Below are 23,751 nucleotides of genomic sequence, written 5' to 3'. Positions count from 1 at the left end.
CCTCTCCCACTCCCCCTGCTTGTGTTCCCTCTCTTGCTGTGTCTCTCTCTGTCAAATAAATAAAATCTTTAAAAAAATTTTTTTAAAAATTAAAAAAAATTCTGATACACGCTATAAATCTAGATGAACCTTGAGGACATGATGCTCAGTGAGGTAAGGCAGACACAAAATGACGAATGTGTATGATTCCACCTCTGTGAGGCTCTATGAGTTGTCCCGTTCATAGAGACAGTAGAAGGATGAGCACCAGGGGCTGGGGAGGGGACGTCTGTGTTTAATGGGGGCAGAGTTTCAACTGAGGAAGAGGAACGCGATCTGGGGACGGACGGTGGTGAGGGCTGCACAACCGTGTGAATGCGCTTAATGCGTGCACTCAAAAATGGCTAAAATGGTAAATCTTCTGTATATTTTGCCACAGTGAAAAATACCGTATCAAGGGGCTTTCTCCAGCCTCCTCCTCACACGTACAGGTTTTATACTGTAATTCTTTAATTTCCACTCAGCGTTCTTAAGGCGTGACTTCCTTTTTATATTTTCAGGTGAACGTTCTAGGTGCAGGAGAAACTGGAACGATCTGGTCATTTACCGAAATCTGCCGAAGCAAAACCCTGAGCCCTCGCGTCCACCTATACCATCCCGGGCAGAAAGTCTGGTCTGAGGTACGTGGCAGACATGGCCGAGGACAGTAGCCTTTGGCAAGGACAGATGTTAAGTCTCCTGAACGGTAGACTTGTGACCCGTTAGCCAGAGAGTTGGAGATTGCGCAGTGTACCCATTTTGTAACATCTGCCTGGATCTCTGCGGTTGCCCACAGTGGAGGGATGGGACCAAATCCCCCAGTACCTCTGGCTCATTCAGACCCAGAAATGTCTTAATGTCGAAGCTACGACAGCTTCAATGGATTTCAGAGCCTTCATGTCTGCTCCCCAGCAGCGATTCCTCTCTACCTAAAACTTAGCTGGCATTTCTGGAGAGTTCAGGGCTGGCCTCTGGATTCTGACCCAGGGCTGGTGGGGCAGAGCAGGTACACAGTGGAACACAGACCATAAGGGCCCGAAGCCTGACGGGGCGGAAACTGAGCATCTCTTGAGTTGCGGGGGTGCTATGGTCCAGCAGCCGCAGGGTGGTGTGTGGGGCGGTGGGGCGGTGCTGGCAGGCCGCCCCCACCCCGTGAAGAGCTGTTTTCAGCGGGACCGGCTGGCCTAGCCCTTCAGGGAACTCAGCCCTAGCCTCTCCTTACTCAGTCTGTGTGACCTACTCAGGTCTAACTGCGTAAGCCCCATGGAAAGTTCTACTGCAGAGTTCATAGTGAATTCTCAAAATATCCACTTATCTTAGATTTTTTTTTAAGATTTTATTTATTCGTGAGAGAGGTCACAAGCTGAGGGAGGGGCAGAGGGAAAGGAACAAGCTGACTCCCTGCTGAGCCACCTGGGTGCCCCAATATCCACTTATCTTAAATGGAAGCCCTTCAAATACTCTATATAAAGATTGAAACAAAAACATGCTCTTTAAAATGTGAATCTTCGGGGCACCCGGGTGGCTCAGTTGGTTAAGTGTCTGCCTTCAGCTCAGGTCATGAATCCAGAGTTCAGGGATCGAGCCCCGTTTGGGCTCCTTGCTCGGTGGGGAGTTTGCTTCTTCCTCTGCCCCTCCCCCAAGCTCATGGTCGCACCCGCACGCTTGCTCGCTCTCTCTCTCTCAAATAATAAATCTTGAAAAAACAAAATAAAAAAACATGAACCTTCATATGCATTTAAGCCTGACTTTTAATCCAACAGGGTATGGGATGGCAAACAGGTTAGCAGAAAGGCCTCTGAGACGGAGCTGGGGATTTGGCTGCTCCGTGCCCCGCCTGGCAGCCTAGGACTCTCCTCCTGGGCCCCCTACACCATGGACCCCCCGGGGTACAACTGCTTTGTGGACAGAGACAAGATGGACGCTGCCGTGCAGGACCTGGGCCCCAAGGAGCTGAGCTGCACCGAGCTGCAGGAGCTGAAGCAGCTGGCTCGCCAGGGCTACTGGGCCCGCAGCTACGCCCTGCGGGGCAAGGTGTACCAGCGCCTGATCCGGGACATCCCCTGCCGCACCGTCACGCCGGATGCCAGCGTGTACAGCGACATCGTGGGCAAGATCGTGGGCAAGCACAGCACCAGCAGTCTGCCCTTGCCCGAGTTCGTGGACAACACGCAGGTGCCCAGCTACTGCCTGAACCCACGCGGCGAGGGTGCCGTGCGCAAGATCCTGCTGTGCATCGCCAACCAGTTCCCGGACGTGTCCTTCTGCCCCGCGCTGCCGGCCGTGGTGGCCCTGCTACTCCACTACAGTGCAGACGAGGCCCAGTGCTTCGAGAGCGCCTGCCGTGTCCTGGCCTGCAACGACCCCAGCAGGAAGCTCGTGGACCAGAGCTTCCTGGCCTTCGAGTCTTCCTGCATGACCTTCGGGGACCTGGTGAACAAGTACTGCCAGGCGGCCCACAAGCTGATGGTGGCCGTGTCCGAGGACGTCCTGCAGGTCTACGCGGACTGGCAGCGCTGGCTGTTCGGGGAGCTGCCCCTCAGCTACTTCGCCCGCGTCTTCGATGTCTTCCTGGTGGAGGGGTACAAGGTGTTGTACCGCGTGGCGCTGGCCATCCTCAAGTTCTTCCACAAGGTAAGAGCCGGGCAGCCGCTGGAGTCGGACAGTGTGAAGCAGGACATCCGCGCCTTCGTCAGGGACATCGCCAAGACCGTGTCTCCGGAGAAGCTGCTGGAGAAGGCGTTCGCCATCCGCCTCTTCTCCCGGAAGGAAATCCAGCTCCTACAGATGGCCAACGAGAAAGCTCTGAAGCAGAAGGGCATCACCGTCAAGCAGAAGAGGTAAGCGGGCCCCTTGGGGCCTCAGGCGTGGCCCCCTGGCAGCTCTGAGGGGCCCACATGGGCAAGGGCTGGGGCACGTCCTGGGGGGTGGGGCTGGAGCCCATCCTGCCAGCCTCTTGGTTGGCCACTAGGCCGCCCTGCACGGTTAGAAATGCACGGGAGGGAGACCGGGCCTCGTGGCCACGGCCACAACTGCTCAGGCAGCTATGGGTGCAGAAGGTGCAGGGTCCTGCTCTCAGTGACAAGGCCCATGGCTGCAAGGGAAGCCGGACGCTGACCGTGGAGTCAGAGGTCTGCAGGGGGCCGGGCTGACCGCCGAGCATCATTTCAGAGCTGCCCCGGCTCTGCCCCTCCTGCTCTGGGATCCCTTGCTTGCTGTCCTCGTGGCTGCTGGGTATGCCCACCGCCCTGAGCACAGCACCTAGGAGCCGGGCTGGGAAGGGCGCGTGGCGTCCCCACACCGTCTCGGCCTGACCAGGCCATCGGTATGGAGGCCTTTCTCCTGGGCCACAGGCAGGTGCGTCCTGGCCATCAGTACTTGCCACTAACCTGTCCTTGTCTGTTTTATTTTTCTTTCTCTTCTCTGTGTCCGTTGCTTCCTCCTGTTTTTCAGTGTTTCACTCTCTAAAAGGTAGGTCTGTTAACCACGTGTCCATGCCTGGCCTCTCTCCATCTCTGGCCGGGCTGTCCCAGGGCCTGGCTGCTTGCTCCGGCTCTCAGGGCTGGCTTTGGCAATGCTGCCTTAAAGCCTGGCTGATGTTCAGGCCCTGTCTGCTCAGCTGCCTTGGATGGGCTGTCTGTCAGTGCTTGGCTGGCTCTCTCTCTGTCCCCATTTATTAGGGAAAAGGTGCTTTTGTCCTGGCCCAGGCCAGGTGCTCTCCCCTCTGTAACCTCTGGGAGTGGGGCTCCAGGGGTCAGCGTCATCCTGTTTCTCCCTCAATGGGTGAGAAGCCCCCTGCAGGCTTAGCTTCCACGAGAGGCTCTGCATCCCTCCGGGGTGGGGGGCACGGTCAGGGCTGGGGTCCCGGCTATGCTCTGAGCCCTCCCTGCTCTCCCCAGGCAGTTTGTACACTTGGCCGTGCACGCAGAGAACTTCCACTCAGAGATTGTCAGCGTGAAGGAGATGAGAGACATCTGGTCTTGGGTCCCCGAGCGCTTCGCCCTCTGCCAGCCCCTTCTGCTCTTCTCGTCCCTGCAGCACGGGTACAGCCTGACCAGGTAACCCCCGGGAGACCAGCACACACTGGGCCTGCCCTCCCGAGGCCCGCCAGTGCAGGGGGACAGAGCGAGCTGTGGGACCACTCCAGAATGTTGTGGTGGTGGCTGGAGATAGGCCCCTGCGTATTCCCAGGGGGCCCCGGAATTGGGAGCCCCTCTTCCTGGACTTCTCTTACTCCCAGGCCACCCACACTTGAGGGCTCAGTGCCCTGAATACACGGCATGGCTCCAGGCTTCTGTGTGGGTGTTGGGACAACATGGGAAGCAGAATCCCCACCCAGGAGTGTAAAGAATCCTAGCACAGGATGACCTGTGGCTGTAGGCCTTGGGTCACTACTCCCCGACCCCCACTTGGCTGGTCCACAGGTGGGTCCAGGGAACTCTGGCAAGGTCCCCCTCAGGGCATACCACCTCTCAAGGCAGCTCCGCCAGGTGCAGCCCCAGGTGGCCTCAGAAGTTTCTGGCTTGGGTCACAGGTGACCCCACAGAGGTGGCATAGCTAGAGATTGATTCGCCTGCTCCCCCCTCCGCCCCCCCCATGCTCTGTGGGAGGCCCGGCAGGGCCACCGGGGACGCCGGGCAAGCCCTGGGCACTTGGTGCCACCACAATGCAACGTCAGACCTCCTCAGGTACTTCTCAGTGTTGCCTGTCTCTCAGGCTCAGGCTCCTGGGCACGTTCCGAGCTTTCCTAGAACAGGGACCTGTTCCTCTGGTCTTGCCTCCCTGAAGCACCTGGCACGTGGCTGCTGCGGTTGGTCTGCCGTGTGCCTTCCCCCCCACATCATACCAGGACACACAGTCTGGCGTAGCTGACTGCTCGGCCCCCGGGCTGCCTGGCCTGGGCTCCGTCTTGGCTGAGAAGTATCCAGGCCAAGGTGCTGCCAGGTCCTTGGCCATCGTGCCTGCTCCCCAGGACACAGGGAAACACAGTTCCCAGGCCCGTCTACCCCAGACAGCCCGGGCTTCTCAGGTACAGTGGGCACCGGATGCTGTGGCCAAAGGTCGCACCGAGCAGGATGCCAGGCTGGACGTGTGGTCTTTGCTCCCAGGTTCTATTTCCAGTGTGAAGGACATGAGCCCACCCTCCTGCTCATCAAGACCACGCAAAAGGAGGTGAGGAGGGGTACTTGCCTCTGATGAGCTTCAGGGAGGGTGGGTGCTGCCCTGAAACCTCCACCCAGGCTTCCTGCACTCAGGGGTGCAGAGTGGAAGAGGGGTGAGTCCAGCCTCCCCGAGTGACCACCAAGGACCCAGGGCCTCCTGTCTCCTCTGGGCCTCTCGGCTCCTGCTAAAGCAGCCTGATCCCCCAGGGCCTGGCTTCAGGGAGCACTGCAGAAATAACCTAGTGAGCAAGACCCTGCCTCCCCTCCACCTGCTGTCTTCACCCCCCCAACCCCCCGACAGGTGGTTGTCAGGGCCTGTCCGCTGCAGTCACCTGGACGTGCCCTGAAGCATCTAGGAAAGTCAGAACTCACAGGCCTCCATTCTGGGGGCATGTGCTCCCAGTAGAGGCTCCTTGTTCCTTGGCTCCCAAACCTGCACCCATGGGAGTTTTAGGTTACTCACCCCGTTCCCGATCCTGTGTCTGCGTTCTAGCAGGTGACTCACTATCAGACACTGGGGGCAAAACCCGCAGCCACTCAGAGGACTGAATCTGTTGGTGAAATCTAGCACTTGGCTAGCTGACGGGGTTGGGGAACATTCTAGAGCAGGTCCTCTCTGGGAAGCTTCTGTGTGAGGGGCATCCCTGGGGTTGACGGCCGAAGTTTGAGTGCAGACGTGGGCTATTCCCCATGCTTGAGGGCCAAGGAGGGAAACAAAAGTATCCTCAAGCCGATGCCGGCCGAGGCGGCCGCCCACCCACCGTCACTGCCCACCCCATGTCCTCCAGACTCTGACCTCCCCACCCCGCCGGCCACCTCTGGCTCTCGCCCTCGGGTTGGGGCGGGGGTGTGGCTGTGCCAACAGTGCCCCCCAGCAGCGAGTGAGGGATGCTCCTGCAGGCAGGCGGGGTGCAGCCTTACACCCCGGGCCTTTCTGCCCAGGTGTGTGGGGCTTACCTGTCAACAGACTGGAGTGAGAGAAACAAGTTTGGAGGCAAAGTGGGCTTCTTTGGGACCGGAGAGTGCTTCGTGTTTCGGGTGAGTGAGTCTGCCAGCTGCCCACCCCACAGGGTGCCCCCGTGTTGGCTTCTCGTTGGTGATGGTCAGACCACACTGCATGAGCGCAGGCGGGCCTTGGCCGTGTGCAGCATCTCCCCAGCCTGGGCGCAGGGCACGGGCAGGAGGGCCCGTGGGGGACCATGTGCTGGGACTCATACTGCCCTTTGCCCTCAGCTGCAGCCTGAGGTCCAGCGCTACGAGTGGGTGGTCATCAAACACCCAGAGCTGACCAAGCCCATGTCCTTGGAGGTCCCTGCCGCCCTGTCCCCGCCCTGCCGCCCTGTGTCCTCCGACCCTGCTGACCGCCTCTCACCCTTCTTGGCTGCACGTCACTTCAACCTGCCCTCCAAGACGGAGTCCATGTTCATGGCTGGGGGCAACGACTGTCTCATCATAGGTGGGTACCTCCCTGCACCCCAGGCTGGACTCCCGCCTGCCCTTGGTCACTTAGCCTGGGAGACGGGTGCGGGGTCGTGGGGCACAAAGCTCCTGCATAGCAGGTGCCTCCCCTGAGGGACGGGCAGAGGACGAGAACCGGGATTGTGGGCTGGAGCAGGGGTGGGAGTGGGGACAGCAGGGTGTGCCGTGGGGGACCCTGGCCCGCCCTGTGGTCTTGGAGAAGTCTCTGGCAGGGCCAGGGCAGGGACAGCTAGGAGGCTTGCCCCAGCCAAGTGGAGAGGCTCAGGAGCAGGGGAGAGTGTTCCAGGGGCGGTGCTGGACAGAGGGGCAGCCACTGACCAGAGCATCCCACAGGTGGAGGGGGCGGCCAGGCGCTCTACATCGATGGGGACCTGAATCGGGGCCGCACTGGCCACTGCGACACTTTCAACAACCAGCCCCTCTGCTCTGAGAACTTCCTCATCGCGGCTGTGGAGGCCTGGGGCTTCCAAGACCCTGACACTCAGTGACAGGCCTGCACAGACGGTGACTGAGCCGTCACCATGGGGTGGGGGTGGGGCAGGGGCCAGGCCCCCCTTCAGGGGGAGGCAGTAAGTGAGGACCCCCCGTGCTGTGGGCAGCGTCGAGGTGCAGCAGGGGCTCTGGATCTGGGCGGGCCAGGGGATGCTGGGACCTCAGTTGGCTGGGCCTGTCCCTGCTCACACCTGCTGCTGCCTCAAGCTTGGGCTCAGGCCCCAGTTGTCCTCTGTGGAGGCATCTGGTGCCAGGGCCTAGAGGGGCCACGTCTTGCAGGCCTGAGTCTCAGTCCCTTGGTGCAGGGGTGGGGACAGGAAAGGCAGAAGGAACCTTCCACTAAGTGTGGGGCCATGGCGCCCCCTGCTGGTGCCTCAATGCTGCTCCCGAGCAGAGTCCCGTGGCCACCATGGGTCCTGCGGGTAGGCGGCCACCTGGCCAGAGGCTGGCGCTGGCGGCTCCCCAGAAGAGACAGGCATCCTGGGGACTGCTCCTTGGCCATATCCCCCTCCCGCTCCCCCTCCCACAGCAGGAGCACCTGCGGGGGGCTTCTAACCCCATGCCCTCCTCCCCGTGCTGGCCTCCTGTGGCTGCCTCTCGGACAGTAACCACAGGGAGAAAGAGGGGAGGGCGGGATGTGTGCTGAGCTCTGGGCCCCTCCTGAGAGAGGGCTGAGCACCAGTATGATGGAGGGCTGGAGGGGACATCACGGCTTCTTGTGTTTCAGAGCCTGAGGCTTCTGCTGGGCCCCACTGTAGGTCCATGCCCTAAGAGTCTGCCAGGTTGGCCCAGGATGGCCCAGGGAGGGGCCCTCTGCGGCTGACCCCAAACCAGCCAGCTCCATATCCAGGAGAAGCCCGGACCCGCGGGGACTTCTTCAGCCCTCCTCCTCTCTGTCCTGGGCCACCTCCGCTCCCCGACAGTCTCTGCAGTGGCCCCAGACTCCTGTCCAGACTGCTCAGTGTGGCATGCTCATCTTCGTCCATCCCCACACGCCCCAGGTTGCTAGGTTTGCCCCCCGCCCAGATCCCTGCCATGCGCTCCTTCACATACCCCTCTGCATCCCTCATACAGCCCTGTAGTTGGCCATGTAACATGGTTTTCTTGTGCCACCTCTGCCCCTTTCCCTGCCCGGCCTGGCCCCACACAAGCCCTGCAGACTGTAGGTGCCACATGAAGACTTGTCGGGGAGTGGCCTCCTACCTCGTGACCTCCCTCAGCTGGTCCTGAGGGCCTGGGCACCCGGGGGAGGAGGGGAAGCCGACAGACACCCAAGCAGCCACGCAGGGCTGTGGCAGCCTGGGCCACAGGTGCCAGGGGTCCTGCCCCCAGCCTGGTCCCCACGTGGCTGCAGCCAGCACCTCGGTGTCCCCTTGTGCCATGCCTCTGCTGTCTCCAACTCGCTTGCTACTCCTGTGAGGCATTGGCCGTCCCCTGCCCACCTACTCCAGTCTCCTCTGAGCCAGGCCACCATGGTGCAGGAGGAAGGACAAGAAGCCCCGTGTGGCATTGGGCAAGCCACGGATCTCTGTTTCTCCAACTGTAAAATGGGGCCAGTCATCGTGCTCTGCTGTCCCCATGGGACTTTTGAGAGGCTCCGAGGGGGACAGTGTGAGTCCCTAGTGAGAGGAGAGGTGCTGGGAGGCAGTGTCACTGCTCACCTCCCCCCCACTGCCACCCTTGCCCCCCCTCCTCTGAGCCCTCACAGCCCTCTGTTGTAGCGCCCACTTTGGTGTTCATTAAACACAGTCTCGTTACATGAACTCCGAGGGTCCAAGTCTGGTCTCTCCAACCAGAGGGGCCTCCAGGGGCTCCCCTGGGCGCGACACCGAACGGGGCGGGTGCGCCACCAAATGGGGTGGGCGCCAGAAGCTGCACCCTCATGATGCCGGTCAGTCCATCAGTGGAGTGTTGCCTGCCTTGGAAAACGGTATTCCAGCGCTGTTTACGCGGCTCCCTCTTGAGGGAGGCTGGGGGATTCTTTGGTGAGTGAGTCTGGAGGAGTCTCTGTGGCTGCTCCCAGGGCCCTGTTTGGCCTTCCCAGAGGTCCAGCCTAGGAGGGCAGGTGCTGCTTAGTCACCACGTCTGTCTCTAGCGTGAGGTCTCTGTGTGCGCACGCTCAGCCCTCTGTTCCCTCGGCCGGCCGTCTGCTTCCCAGCTGTCCTGCTGAACAAAACGTATGTGTGATTATTCCCTTCGTTTTTAATTCCTATTTATTGTCCTTGTTACGTATCAGGTGCTTCCAAATAGAACGTGTTTTGTTAATACTCTATATTGTTTCTTATTACCTAAAATTTGCTTATGATGTTAAAAATAGCTAACGTTTTATGGAATTGCATGACAAATTATCATTCATTTTTCTAGAAACGTTTAAAAGTTTATTTTGAGGGGCACCTGGCTGGCTCAGTCGGAAGAGCCTGGGACTCTTGGTCTTGTAGTCGTGAGTTCAAGCCCCATGTTGGGCGTAGAGTTTACTTAAAAAAAAGTTTATTTTAAAAATAGAATATAATTTAAACTAGTTCATTAAATAATTTGTTAAAGTGGACTTTATGTCTTTAGGGCTTCAGAACATCAGTTTTTCAAAAACAATTTATAATACAAGAGTAAGTCATTGGTATTATGAATTTTTCAGAGTTTTAATTACTGAATTAAAACTCGTATTTCAACTTTTCCTGCTTTTATAAGCTGCGTGCTTAACTTTTTGAGTTTTTCATGGCACCATGTTTTAGAAAATTCTGAAGATTTCAGGCTTTCAAATTTTTCTTGTTTCCTGAAGCCATAAGGACTTTATAGTCTCCTTAAGTATTTTATATTTAATAGATTCAGTGTTTGTAACTTTTAATTTGGAAATAATTTTAGATTTACAAGAGAGATGCAAAGATGATGCAGAGTTTCCGTAGACACTACCCAGCTTCTGCTATGTGGACACGGGACATGTATCCCAGCAGAAATGAATGTTGATATATAGTGCTGTTAACTACAGATTTAACCAGATGCCTTCGGCTTTCCCACAGTCCTTTCTCTGTTCCAGGAATAGATTTAATTTGTACAGATATTTACATTTTTATTAAATCCAGAATATGCTCAAAATTCACAAGACTAACCCTGGTCAAAAAAAAAAAAAAACAAAAAACCCAAATTGCCACTAATTAGCACAGTGAGGTGTCAGTAGTGGATGCATGTCTGGACTGTGCTGGTCCTCTGTCCCCGAATGTCTCATTTGCGCGTGGAAGTTACCAACTGAAGCAGGAGTAGAGAGGACGCCTCACCAGCACTTCACCCTACCATGTCGAAGTTAGGCAGAGAAGTGTGTGGATCTTTAAAAATAATCTGGTATAAAACAAAATTATGACCCGGAGGTGTTAAGATGGCAGAGGAGTAGGGGGACCCTAAGTTTGTCTTGCCCCCGGAGCACAGCTAGTTATCAAATCATTCTGAACACCCAAGCAATCAGTTGGAGATCTGAGAGAACAAAACTGCAAGTCTGCAAGGAAAGCAACCCCCTTTTGGAAGAAACCAATATGGCACTGTATGTTGACTAAACTTTAAATTAAAAATTAGGGTCTTCATTCTGTCAGTGTCAGGTTGTGGTCAAGAAGTGAGGTACAACGTCACATGACTCATGGCTACAGACGAAATGCCTCACGTGTTTGCAGACATGCTGTCTTGACCCGACCATATGGAATTTGTTAACTCTGTGCTTGGGGCCAAGGAAGCAAAATCAGTGGACACGCTGTAGTGCAGACACACCAACTGTTAGAGACCTTCTGCTTCAGATTGCCGAATCTGTAGGTGTATTCCCTAGCTGGCCAGCTGGTTCCAGCCGTTAGAGGCGCTTTGTCGAGAGGCGCCCCTGAGCAAGGGCGCCTGCAGGTCGGGTCTGCTCCAGGGGCGCCGGCAATGACATGGAGATCCGGGAGTGGGCCCCTGCTCCGTTTCCTACTGAGGTGTGCTACCTGGCATAGGCCACGGTTTGCCAAAAGCTAGCGAGCTAATGATTAAGGAGGAGAAAGGGTTGTGTGAATCACTTTACCTTTCCATTCTCATGTAGGGCGGTTATTGGCTGAGAAATGGATTTTTACTCGACCGACACTTTGGAGCATCTGAATGAATGAAGAATCGTGAGACCAAGTGAAAATAGACTGGGGTGTGGCTTGGCAGACAAATCTAAGCTGGGAAACGTGAAAATAAATGATTTAGTGACCTGGTTGGTCAGTGTTCCTTTGAGTCTTAAATAAAATGAATGCCGGGCGCCTGGGTGGCTCAGTTGGTTAAGCGACTGCTTTCGGCTCAGATCATGATCCTGGAGTCCCGGGATCGAGTCCCGCATCGGGCTCCCTGCTCGGCAGGGAGTCTGCTTCTCCCTCTGACCCTCCTCCCTCTCATGCTGTCTCTCATTCTCTCTCTCTGAAATAAATAAATAAATAAATAAATAAATAAATAAAATAAAATGAATGCCAACGAATGGAACCTCACTGAAGTATTGGCTATGAGAACGTTTCGGTGGAATGGGAGGTGGTGGGTGCGGGTTGTCTGGGAATGACGCTGTGGAGGTGCACAGGGGACCAGGAGGCCCCGGCCTGAGGGAGGATCGCTCTCCACCACGCTCTGCTGCACTCACTGTGTGCGGCCCGCGCAGGCCAAGTCTGTCCTGATTTTGTTTACTCCTGTTCACGGTGCCGTCCTGCTGACCCACGGGGCCAGCATGAGGAACGAGGGGGGCAGCCACCAGGAACCTTGGTCCAAAGTCTCAGTCTACAATCGCACAGATCCCTGTCCCACGGGAAGCCCAGTATCAACAAGTCCTCATGCAACATGAGAGTATTTTATCTGGGAGTTTGTATCAATCCACATGAATTTTGGTCTTTTTGGATAACTAGCATTTTAATTGGGTGTACTGATATCCTATAAAGAAAACCGCAAGACCCATTTTCTCTGCAACCGGGCAGATGCCCAACCTGGAGGGGCTCCCCCCGCCAGCTGCTGGAGCCCGGCCCGCAGCCGGCACCCCTCCACCCCTCTGCCCCTCCTGGGGCTGCTGAGGCCTCTGCCTGTGCTGGGAAACTGCTTCTCTCTTTTCTTATCTTCCTCACACTGCAGGCAGCACCCCGTCCCTGCCGCTCCCCATTTCTCTCTGGCTGCCCCCCACAACACTCTGGTTCCCCTCAGCCCCTTCCTGCTGCCCCGCCCTGACGGTGGCCTGGCCCAAGTCTGTGTTGGCCCCCAGGGCTGGCTCTCTGGCCCAGCCCTCTGTTTTTCAGTTCCTCTGCTGCCTCAGGGCCTTTACACAGGCCTGTGGTCGGGGGCGGAGTTCCCCAGCCCTCAGTAGCTGGGGTGCTCCGGCCCCTGGATGCTTTCCCTGAGGCCCCAGGAGCTGGCCTACCCCCCCACCCCCGCCGCCGCCTTGAGCCTGGTGGCCCCTGACCAAAAGCCCCTGTGCTGCTGTCCCATGAGGGGCAGTTCTGGAGGGGAGATGGGTGAGCATTTCTGGGGGCCACGGTGGGGGGAGTGCCCCCCAAACTCCCTGCAGCAACAACTTCTTCCTGTAAGCACGCTTAGCTTAGCGTCACTTTGTGATTGACCTCGAGACAGTGGCATGGGCCTGCTCCTGGGGGAGGGGTGGCCCTGGGCGCAGAGCAGTAGCCTCTGACACTCCGGACACCTGCCTCCCTCAGCCGGCTCAGCTTCGGTGACAGTGACCCATGTCTGCGTGGAGCTCAGCCCGCCCCAGGGCGGTCCCCCACCCCCCACCCCCGCGCCCACCAGCACCTGCCGTCACGTGGCCCCTCTGTGGGCCTGATCCACAGTGGCGGTGGCCCAGCTCGCGTCCCCACGTCTAGCCAGCATGGAAGTACTTTGTTAACCCTTCTGCAGTGAGCGGCTCGGTGCACCCCCACTCCCTCTAGTTCCACGACATCTCCCCCAGAGGAAGCCTGTGCCCATCTAGCACTTGCTTCCCAGGGCTTCCAGTCTGACAGGTTCTGACCAGATGAAGGGTGCACCTACTAGAGCGTCAACGCAGTGCCTGAGTGTCCTCGTGGGGGATCTTCCCCCGCGGCCCCAGGGGTCACTGCTGTTAGCCTCTGCAGCCATGTTCAGGGAACGCACCTGTGTACCCTTCCTCTGCCTCCTGCTGGTCCCTTAACCCCCGCTCAGGGACCATCCACACTGACACGTGAGCACCTGCTTCCATCTCAGCAGCCGGGTTCCATGCTTGGGACGGGCTGTGAGTTAGGGACAAACCGGGTCCAGGCTCTCTCCTGCTCCGGACCCCCTTCATCTGTGAGGACCTTGTTCAGAGACCACCCCTCAAAGGCCGTCCAAGCTACCTGATCCCACCCCTCTTTTGTATCATCTCTGCGTCCAGCAACCACAGTTCTGGGACATCATCGTCTGCACATCCAGCCCCCCGGGACTGCAAGCTCCTGCAGGGTAAGAGCCCTCTTCCTCGATTTTGTATCCCAGAGCCTAGCTTGGTGTCTGCACACAGTAGATGCTCAATAAATGTTAGATGGGTGGCTGAGGGTTGAAGGCAGTTGTAAACTCTGGCTGGTGGAGGTAAACCCTGAATGAGGCCAGACCGAATGGAGGGTCCAGGGCACACGATACCCCTTATGGGCACCCTGAGAAGCTGCTCCCCATGCCAGCCAGGGTGCCTGGCCCCCTTCATTCCCAGCAGCCCAGAGAGTGGACCGCACACCACCCCTGGGGGTCAGGGCTGGCCCCGGGGCTCCCTCTACCAGTGATGGGGGTGGGTGTCAGGTCCTGATTGTACTATGCTGTATTTACCTAGAGGACGTTTTTATTTGGGGGACTTTTTTATTTTAAAAAATCCTATCATTTTGGGGCACCTGGGAGGCTCAGTTGGTTAAGCGTCTGCCTTCGGCTCAAGTCATGATCCCAGGGTTCTGGGATGGAGCCCCGTGTCAGGATCTCTGCTCAGCGGGGAGCCTGCTTCTCCCTCTGCCCCTCTCCCTGCTTGTGCACTCTCGCTCTCTCTCTATCTCTCAAATAAATAAAATCTTTTTTAAAATCCTATCATTTTATTCTTAATTTTTTTTTTAAGTTAAGCTCTACACCCAACATGGGGCTTGAACTCATGACCCAGAGATCAGGAGTCGTGTGCTCTTCCGACTGAGTCATCCAGGCACCCCAATATAAACCCTAATTTTTATTTTTATTTTTAAAGATTTTATTTATTTATTTGACAGAGACACAAAGAGAGAGAGCACAAGCAGGGGGAGTGGGAGAGGGAGAAGCAGGCTTCTTGCTGAGCAGGGAGCCCAATGCGGGGCTCGATCCTAGGACCCTGGGACCATGACCTGAGCCGAAGGCAGACGCTTAACGACTGAGCCACCCAGGCACCCCTAAACTCTAATTTTTAAAAATCATACCAGAAAAATCGCCTTTGCCCATTCCCCTCATGGCACTAATACGGTCTTGTTCGATCTCATCCCAACCTTGCCTGGGCCACGTGGAGCCCTTATCCAGCCAAGCAAGAGCGCAGGTGCCATCTCTTAGCGTTATGCCCCTGTGGCGTGTCTTCGCTGTGACTCAGAAGAATGGGACTGTCCACAGGGAGGAGGCACCCCGCAGTGTCCTGATGCTCTTGATAAGGCTGCTGCCATCAGCTGCCAGACTACTCCTTTCTTTGTTGAAATGGCTTCCTTGGGATAAGTTCATCTTTCCAATCATTTGGGAAGTTATTCCTGGTCTTTATCTCCCCAGCTGTCCCCCTGCCTTCCCTCGGGGCTCTGCCAAGTGCTACTGGACTTCCCTCTGCCACCACCTTTTGGTCCTTTTATCCTCATTAGAATTCTTGGGGACTCAGGGCACTCCCTCCCCCCATCCCTCTGTATCTCTCCCTATCAGGGTCTCTGGCTTGAGTTTCCCAAAGCCCTCCCTTTGTTCCTAGAAATCCCCACCTGTGCAATGATGGGCCAGGGTCTCGCAATGCTGTGATTTTCAGCTGGGGACCTAGCTGTGAGGGGGAAGGCAGAGGCGTGTGTCCCTCGTCACACGCCACACCCCCTCCCCCAGCCCTGCCTGGTGCTGGGGGGCCAAGGGGAAGGCGCCCCGGGTCCCTCCTGGCCCCGTCACTGGTCACTGGATGCTCCCCGAGCCCTCGTGTAGGAGACAAGATGGTGTCATAAGCCATATGGGCTCAGTCCCGCTGGGAGTCAGAGTTTGAATCCAACTTCTCCCTAGCGGGCTGACCAGGGCAAGACGTTTGACCCTCCGAGGCCCATTTCCTTGTCCACAAAATGAGAATCATGGTGATATCTTCCTCAAAGGGTCTTTATGAGGATTATATAATACACTAAGAATGCTTAGGACAGGTGTGGCCCACACTTGGTGGTCAGTAAACGTTAGCTATATGTGCCAGGCATCCTACCAGGGATCAGGGATGCAGACAAAGAGGCACAGGGACCCTCAGAGGAGGAGGTATCGAGTGAAAAAAGGTAATAATGGAGTGTGAGGGATGAAGGAGGGGTCTGAGAAGGGAGGAGGAGAGATCAGGAGGGCTTCCTGGAGGAGGTGGTGCTCTAAGGCCTGAGTAGCCGTCCCTGTACAGGAAGGGAAGGAGAGAGTAGTTGGTGCAGAGAAAGCCACAGGCTCAAGGACACAAGTGAGGAGGGAGCAGCATGATGGGACAAGATTGGGGGCGGGCTGGTGCTGGGGATAAATGGGAGGGGACCACCAAAGGGTCCAGCCTGTGACAGGAAGATGTTGAAGGATTCCAGGAACGGAGTGGCTGGTCAGGTGTGCCAGTTAGAAAGATCCTGTGGCTTTCTGGTGAAGAATGCATGGGGTGGGGGGGTTAAGACTGAGCAGGCCAACCCGGTTAGAGGCTGTGAGGAGACCCCAGCCAGAGGGCAGCGCAGCGGCAGGGTGGGGGCAGAGCTAGGAGCCAGGAAGCCGCACGATCTCAGGGCTCGGTGAGTAACGAGGAGTGAGCAGTGGTGTGACTCAAGGCTTCTGCTGCGAGCAGTTGGGTGGATGGTTGTGTCTTTTGCCCAAAATGGAAATAACAGAGTGGAACAGAATGGAAGGTGGGGGTGGGGTGAGCTCAGTTTGAGACATGCTGGTTTGAGGTGTCAGCAGCCCCATCGGAGACCCAGTGTGACCTCTCACATGGCGCAGAAAACGAGAGGACAGCGAGCGAAGCTGACCCGGTCCCTGAGCCCAAGGAGGGAAATGTCTCCCGAGTCTTAGGATTTCAGTCACAGTGGGCTTGTGTGCTCTGCCCACCTCTGTGTTTTTGACTGCGCCGCTTCCTGACGGTGGGGTACCCCCCTTCCCTTGGTCTGAATTCTCCCTCTGCACACAGTCCCCCAGCCAGCACTGGCTCCCTGGCCTGCACTCCCCTGACCCTGGGTCCTCCATGCCTGCAGTGGTGAGGGGCCAGGCCTGTGGCCCGCACTTGGGCATTTGCTTGCTCAGAGGGCCATCAGGCGAGGGACAGGATGGTGTGAGATGGAGGACGTGATTGCCCCGGGTGGGGCGGGGCAGGGGGAACCCTGGGAACAGGGATGGGCAGTGAGGCTGAGGCTGCAGGGCCTGGGCCTGTCCTTGCTCCTCCTTGTGCCCCCAGGAAGAAGGAATGAGGGTGTCAGAGCTGTAGGAGGTGAGCTGGAGAGAGAGGGGAGGGTGTGGTGAAGTGGCAAAGAAGCCCACTCCACCTGGAAAACATCCCTCAGCTTAAAGAAATGGCAGTCACAGGTGACCTTGGCAAAGGCAGGGGGCTGGGAGGGAGGGCAGGTGAGGTGGAGATGCAGAGTGAAGATTTCTCTTCTCAGAAGTCAGAGTCTGGGACAAGGAAGAGGGCGGCAGAGGAAGGTGGGGGAGGCCTCTAGTGGTATGGTAGCCTCCTCCCTTTTGAAACAGGACAGACCAGGCGCCCGTGGGCTGCCAGTTCAGAAGATGGAAGACCCAGCCTGGCCAAGGGGAAGAAGACAGAAAGGAGGTTTCTTTGAAAGCTTGGGCTGAGTCCAGCAGGAGGTCTAGGCCAGGAGTGGCCACCCCACTGCCCACGTGGAAAAGGCTGCCACCCAGCACATTTAGGGAGAGGTTTAAGAGTTCAAGGGAGACCAAGGACCAGGTGACAGCCACCCAGTTCTCAAAGGCCGGGGACAAAAGGGAACCAAAGCTGGTGGGTAGAGATAAGGCAGCCAGTCGGGTTGCTGGTAACCCCCCAGGGGATTAGCAGGACAGTTTCAGCCCCTGACCAAGCTGCGTGCTGGGGTGGGAGGGAACCACTGGCTGCCGCTCCAGAAATAAATGCGGCCTTGCAGGTGCAAGCTTTCCGTGAACACAGACTAGAGGACACGGATCCCAGAACGTGCAGAAACCTGGGGAAGCATCCACAGGTCGCAACACCGACAGGGCTTCAAAACCAGTCACGCCTACACCCTGAGGGGCAGAGACAGCCCCCCCAACTGAAGTGTGGGTCCGAGGGGACAGATGCGGGGGAGGGGGCTCCTTTTCCTCAGAAGCCAGGAGAGAAGGCACCGAGACCGGGTCGAGAGATGGAGGGATCTGTGTCTGGAGGAGACTGAGGACAGGGTCGGGGTGGGGCGACCCCGGGGGCACAGGAGGGCAGCGAGTAGAGGCCAGGACCTCACAGGTGGGTGGGGGCTTTCCTGGGGACTGGAGCAGAACAGGCCGGCGACCTGGACTTGGCATTTCGGCTCCGTCTGCTCGAACCCTCGGAGCGCTCCAGAAAATATGAAGACGTCCCAGGGAGACTTCGGTCCCGGGTCCCTGGGGAAGGCCGTGAGAAGCCCACGATCGACCCCACACGGCGAACGTAAAAGAAAGTCGCACTCGGAACCCAACACCTGCCAGCGCCGCGCAGCCGCAGAGAAGGCGGGGCACCCAGGCCCCGCCTCGTATGCTAATAGAGAGGGCCACCGCCCCGCCCCCGCTCCGGAGCCGGACGGGCTCAACGCCACGGGGTGTGAGAGGCGCCCGGCCCCGCATCTGCAGAGGCCGATATGGGGCTGGACGCTTGTGTCGGGGCCGATCGGGCGGCGGCACAGTGCGGAAGCGGTCAGAAGACCGCTAGGGCGTCCCCAAGCCGTGGCGGCCCCCGCCGACGCGAAGTGGTATGGCCCACAGGGGCGGGGCCCGGGTCATGTGACGAGGCCGCGGCCGCCATTTTGTTCTGCGGTGCTGGTATTTAGAGCGCAGCGGCAGACGGGCCGGGTCGCCTTCGCAGCTGCCTGACTGGTCTGCTCCCGTTCGCTCGCCGTGCCCGGCCCGTCCTCGCCCCCGCCTCGGCCCGCTGAGCTCGCCCTCTCCCCACCCGCAGACATGTCCGAGGCCAAGAACGGCCCCGAGTACGCCTCCTTTTTCGCGGTCATGGGCGCCTCGGCCGCCATGGTCTTCAGCGGTGAGCGCCGCGGCAGGAGGGACCCGGGAGGCTGGGGGCGCCGGGGCGCGCGGGGCTCATGCCTGCATGTCCCCAGGGTTCGGTGTGTGACGTCACGGTGACGTAATTCCGAGCTGTTGGGGGGGTCCCGGGACTCACGTGACAGCGGGCGGGGGTCGGGGCCCCGAGGGCTGCGGAGCGCAGGGCCTGCGGGCTGGGCCGGGGTGCGGGTCCCAGGGGTCTCCCGGGGATCGATAGCCGGCAGCCCTGCCCCTGTCGGTGTAGGTGCGGGGGTGGGGCGGCGGCGCCGCTGCCATCTTAGCCCTAGGAGAGGCGGGAGGGAGGCTGGGGTGGGGGCGCGCGGTCCTGCGCCTGCTCCGCACCCCCCCCAATCCTGCGGGCAGGTGTGACATCACACCTCGGAAAGCTCCCCCGACGCGGGGCCGGCCCTGTTCAGCGGAGGTGGGGGCAGGGGATGGATGAGGTCCTGGCTCTCCCCTCCGAGGTACACAGCTCTGGCCCTTATGGCCTTTGTGGCGGCCCGGCCACCCGGCGGGGGTCAAGGTCTGTACCCAGAGGCAGGTGCTTCCAGTTAGGGCCTGTCACTGTTTATCAGTAGTCCTGTGGGATGTGTGGATAGCTTGGGAAAACTGGGCTGAGGGGTTGGTCCTAAGAGCTGGCAGGAACCCAGGCATGGGATTGTGTGGAATGGGGGTGGTGGTCTGGACAGGCTAAGGGCCAAGGATGGGTGTCTGGGAGGCAGGCCAGCAACAACACTGTGTGCACACTTGCCAAGAGTCTACCTCTGGGTGAGTGAGAGGGTGGCATGAAGTGTCAGCATTGAGGGGGGAATTGGGTCTTTGTCCTTAGAAGGGAGTCTTTTAGTTCAGGCCTGAATCAATGAATGAAAGAGCGAATGACTTCCCTTTCCTGAGGCCCAAAATTGGGAGTGCTCCTCTCAGTAAAGAGAAGGGGCCTTCCAGGTTCTCGATAGCACCCTCCTTTTGCAGTTGGATCTTGATGGTCATGGGGTGTTGAATTAAGTGAAAATTGGCCTATCTGGGAGATAGGCACGTGGGCCAGGCCCAGGAATGTGGGACCCAGGAAGGTTAGTCCTAGTCCCGCTGCAACCCTGCAGACTGGTCTGACCTGGTCTCCTCTGGGCCTTCTTGGGTAGGTCCGGTTTTTGGTTTTGATGACTCCGCCCTGCCCCACCCTACCTGGTGGACTGGGGAGGCTCACTACGCAAGTACGGAGAGGGTTTGAGCTCCAAACAGTCTCTGCTGACTGTAAACACTTGTGGGGTAGGGGCCTGGGGACTCTGCTCTCTTGACGCCTCTGCCTGGGCCTGTCTGCCAGTCATGAGTTGCTGAGTGAGCCTTGCTCTGCCCTTCCCATCACGTGCAAATAAGGGGTCATTTGTGGTGGGAGAAGTGGTCTGGACTTCCCCTTCCCTCCTAGCCAACGCCTCCTCTTTCCACATCTTCAGGGGCTGCCTACTTTCCAGCACTTCTGAACAGGCTGCTGTGACCCGCTTCCCCCCAGCCTTTTCTGCTCTTTGCCTCCAGAATGCCTTCAGAAGTTCTACTTTGGCTGGCCACCTGTGGGTTATTTGGGGCTGTCATTTGTTCATTCAGCAAATCTTGATTGAGCTCCTACTATGTGCCAGGCACAGGGGAACATCAGTGAACAACAGGATGTTCCTGCCCCAGAATTCCTTGAGTTCTGGCTGTTATTGTTTGTTCCTGAAACCCTGAGTTTCCCCCCTAGCTCTTTTTCTGTACCCAGCTACTGGCCTGCCTCCAGTCACCAGTACATCTCTTCCTCTCCTAGAACTTAACCTGATACTTTCAGATGGAGCTTGACCCAAAAGCAGGTCTCTGGAAGTTACTGAGAACCAGTATCAGTGGTCTAGGGCTTTTTTTTGGTTGCCCCAGGCCCCTGAGGATTGGTGCTGCCTGCTCCTCAGGGCCCAGTCTCCCTTCCCGCTTCCCCTTTTTTCTGGTGACAAAAGTCCTGCCGATTCTTTCTTCATCACGTCTTCCACAGGCTGTCCGCTGCCCCTTTTCCGTAATCTCTTTGACTTCCTCCCTGCTGGCAGGCACCCTGCTGGCAGGCACCCTGCCTTTGGTGCTTTGTTCCTGGAACTGCCCCCTGATTGCACTCTTTTCTGTCCTCTGCTTGATCTGGGACCTTGTCGTGCTTGGTCTCCAGAGCTAGCATCCAGGGCCTTTGTGGACACCTGCTGCTGCGCAGGCCAGGCTGCTTTTCCCTCGTGGTCGGCCCTTTTTCATCCCTTTGTTGTTCTTGTTGCCTCCCCACCCCAGCCACACGATCTTCCTGCCACCTCCTGGAGAAGAGCCCAGCTCACTTTCCACGTCCGGCCATGTCCTACCATCTGGGATGCTGACTTCCCAGTAATCCATTTTTCACTCAGTTCCACACATCACCTGTGCTCTCCCGCTTGAGTAACGGGCCATGGCGCTGGCCCCTTGCGTGCATGTGACACCGCATGATGTGCTGCTGGGCCTGCAGTAGGAGCCCCCAAAATGCACTTCGACCAGGAGAGTTCTGGAAAAGCTTCGTGAAGACCAGCCCCGAGCCGTGGGTTGATGGTTCTGAGTGCCTAGTCGTGGTGGTGCTGGGTGCCTTTGGGACCGAGTGGCGGAGGTAGTACGGGTCCCTCTGCTCCCACCCCTACCTCTTTCCCCTTTCCTCTTTCAAGTAGCTCCCAATCTGGTGCCACATTCGTGCGTGTCTCCATTCATGCTGTCTGCAATCCTTTTTGCTCATTCACACCTCTACCCAACGTCATTTTCTCTATGGACCCCTTCCCCAGACTCCCCTACCGGCCTCCCCACTCTTCTAGAACATGTTGCTGTGCTTGGAGGTGCCATATATGTCCTCACCAGGCTTGGGGCCTTGGGAAGCTAGAGCTCCTTGGACCTCCTCACTGCTTGGTGATGAGCATAGAGTAGTCATTTTTTTGTGGCCCAAACGGGTGAATAAAACGTGCTGAAAATGGTCGTCCTCGTCTTTTCCACCTCTGAGCCGTGTTAATCTCTGCTCATGCAGTGCAGTTGGATCCTGGAGGGCAGGAGTCGGAAGAACCCCCTGGGCCCCCTGTGGCTCTGTTCTGTACAAAAGTTACTCTAGACTTTGAGGCCAGGAGAAGGGAACTTTCAGGAAGGCTGCACCCCCTATCTAGCAAGAGGGAGGAGGAATAGCATCAGAGGAGACAGGCCACGTTAGAGTTTCCCCCCCACCCCGGTTATAAGAGGCCTTAGGGAATCTAGGCTTCTGTGAGCTCAAGGCCTCTGTGCATGCAGGGGTGCGTCTGGGAGGTCTGCCTGGGTGATGGCTCCCTGTGCCCTGTCCTCTCCTGGCTTGCCCTTTTTATGGTTATTTAGAGAGTATTCTTTCCACACTCGATACACTCAGCCTGTTGACAACAGATGCTAGCCCTCCTGGAGGGCTGGGCGCAGTCGGGAGTTGGGAAAGCTCTGGCCCAAGATAGGACTTGTCGGGCCCTGTGTGCGGTGAGGCTCTTCCAGCATGTTGTCCCTGGGCGGAGCCCCAAGGCAGACAGGCTGATCCTGGCCTGACATTGGGGCTGCTGAGATGTAGTCACCTGCTGTTTTGCCAGGCCATTTCTGACCTAAACGCCCAGGACTCCAGGTGGTTAAAAAAAAAAAAGGTGTCCGGAATCTTCAGCAAGGCTTGAGTGGCCCAGTTGCCCGTTTCTCCATGTGACTGGGCTATTGGACCTATCACAGCTCCACTTGTAGGCTGCGGGCAGCTACACGGAGGCTCCCTGGGGGGTGGGGCCAACCTTTCTCAGCAGAGCAGGAGCCCAGATAGGCCGGGTAGCCACAAGGGCCTCTGGTGGAGAAAGGGCTACCTGGGCTCATTGCATGCCTGGCTGGGGCTGTTGCCCCTGAGGGCCACCTGGCTGGGTGCCAGCTTCATGTCCCCTTTGTAATAACTTAGGGGTCCCTCAACTATGCTAGACCTACTCCCTGGGTCCTGGCCCCAGCTGCTGTGAGCTCACCTGGCTTCCCCCCCCCCCCCCCACAGCCCTGGGTGCCGCCTATGGTACAGCCAAGAGTGGCACCGGCATCGCAGCCATGTCCGTCATGCGGCCAGAACTGATCATGAAGTCCATCATCCCAGTGGTCATGGCTGGTATCATCGCCATCTATGGGCTGGTGGTGGCAGTCCTCATCGCTAATTCCCTGAATGATGGCATCAGCCTCTACAGGTGAGTGCTGGATCCCTCCTGTCTGTCCTGCCCTGCCTGGGGTCAGGCCCCTGCACAGGGCAGGGAGGGCCAGGGAGGGGGTGTTGGGCGGGTGGCTTCCCCAGGAGGTGGCTAACATTTCTCCTGTGTCCTCTCTCCCCCAGGAGTTTCCTCCAGTTGGGTGCTGGCCTGAGTGTGGGCCTGAGTGGGCTGGCGGCTGGCTTTGCCATTGGCATTGTGGGGGACGCTGGTGTGCGTGGCACTGCCCAGCAGCCCCGGCTATTCGTGGGCATGATCCTGATCCTCATCTTCGCCGAGGTGCTCGGCCTCTACGGTCTCATTGTTGCCCTCATCCTCTCCACAAAGTAGCCCCTCTCCGAGCGCACCAGCCACAGAATATGATGTAAAGACCATCCCCTCATTCCAAAATGAACAGCCTGACACACATGCACGGGGCAGCTGCCCCCCCAGTAGTTGGTCTTGTAAATGCGCAGTGTCCTAGTGCCCATCGTCTGTTACCCCGGCCTTGCCCCCGTCCGCCCCGTGCCGTGGACATCTGGGCCCACTCATTACCCATCCAGGCCCCCGACCAGTGAGGATGCAGGCCTCTGCCACCCCCACTCATCTGCCCTAGAGTGCTCTGTGTATAAGGATGAATTAGAGTTGTCATTTTCTCTTCACTGGATGTTTATTATTTATAAAGATTTGATCTGTTCATACGTCTGTGGAGCAGCCCTCCGTCTCCCAACTATATAGTATAATCTTAGGTAGTGTTGCGTTGTGGGGTTACCGTTTGCTCTGAGACTCGTTGGATGGAACCACCCTCCTCCAACCCCGCCAGCCCGGGGCCGCGGGGCCAGTGCGCTAGGCCTGCCAGGCCCCGAGCCGAGCCGTGTCCAATAAAGTTCTCGGTTGTGACTGGACGCCTGTGTGGACCGCTTGTGTGGGGCCAGGGAGGGGGGGGCGGGCACAAGTAGGGGCCGCGG

At 57.9% G+C, this 23,751-nt stretch overlaps 2 protein-coding genes across 4 annotated transcripts in view; both read left to right on the top strand.

The window, feature by feature from the left end:
• TBC1D24 (TBC1 domain family member 24) overlaps nt 1-11,446 on the top strand; it is a 26,596-nt gene extending 15,150 nt beyond the window's left edge. For 2 of the 3 annotated variants that reach the window (XM_032425764.1, XM_032425763.1), the window contains exons 2-9: nt 540-659; nt 1,782-2,858; nt 3,472-3,489; nt 3,918-4,076; nt 5,127-5,190; nt 6,123-6,218; nt 6,414-6,636; nt 6,993-11,446. In XM_032425764.1, coding sequence (XP_032281655.1) covers nt 1,894-2,858; nt 3,472-3,489; nt 3,918-4,076; nt 5,127-5,190; nt 6,123-6,218; nt 6,414-6,636; nt 6,993-7,147 — 1,680 coding nt within the window. In that variant the 5' untranslated portion in view covers nt 540-659; nt 1,782-1,893 and the 3' untranslated portion in view covers nt 7,148-11,446. The remainder of the gene's footprint in view (nt 1-539; nt 660-1,781; nt 2,859-3,471; nt 3,490-3,917; nt 4,077-5,126; nt 5,191-6,122; nt 6,219-6,413; nt 6,637-6,992) is intronic. The other variant, XM_032425765.1, reaches the window with a different exon arrangement.
• Nucleotides 11,447-18,301: 6,855 nt separating this feature from the next.
• Nucleotides 18,302-23,688, top strand: ATP6V0C (ATPase H+ transporting V0 subunit c). The gene is made up of 3 exons (XM_032425936.1): nt 18,302-18,546; nt 22,603-22,786; nt 22,930-23,688. The coding sequence occupies exons 1-3, from the start codon at nt 18,468-18,470 to the stop codon at nt 23,132-23,134; spliced, it is 468 nt and encodes a 155-aa protein (XP_032281827.1). The 5' UTR covers nt 18,302-18,467; the 3' UTR covers nt 23,135-23,688.
• The last annotated feature ends 63 nt before the right edge of the window (nt 23,689-23,751 follow it).

The sequence above is a fragment of the Phoca vitulina genome, unplaced genomic scaffold (genome assembly GCF_004348235.1).
Source record: "Phoca vitulina isolate PV1807 unplaced genomic scaffold, GSC_HSeal_1.0 scaffold33, whole genome shotgun sequence".
Taxonomy (NCBI): domain Eukaryota; kingdom Metazoa; phylum Chordata; class Mammalia; order Carnivora; family Phocidae; genus Phoca; species Phoca vitulina.
The sequence above is the reverse complement of the archived record's forward strand: the minus strand, read 5'-3'. Positions and strand labels throughout refer to the sequence as shown.

What these genes read in the sequence shown, in the direction of transcription:
- ATP6V0C (XM_032425936.1), top strand. Translation starts at nt 18,468, where the DNA reads ATGTCCGAGGCCAAGAACGGCCCCGAGTACGCCTCCTTTTTCGCGGTC. An exon ending in GGCCGCCATGGTCTTCAGCG is followed by an intron (nt 18,547 to 22,602) that starts GTGAGCGCCGCG and finishes CCCCCCCCACAG; the next exon opens with CCCTGGGTGCCGCCTATGGT. An exon ending in GATGGCATCAGCCTCTACAG is followed by an intron (nt 22,787 to 22,929) that starts GTGAGTGCTGGA and finishes TCTCTCCCCCAG; the next exon opens with GAGTTTCCTCCAGTTGGGTG.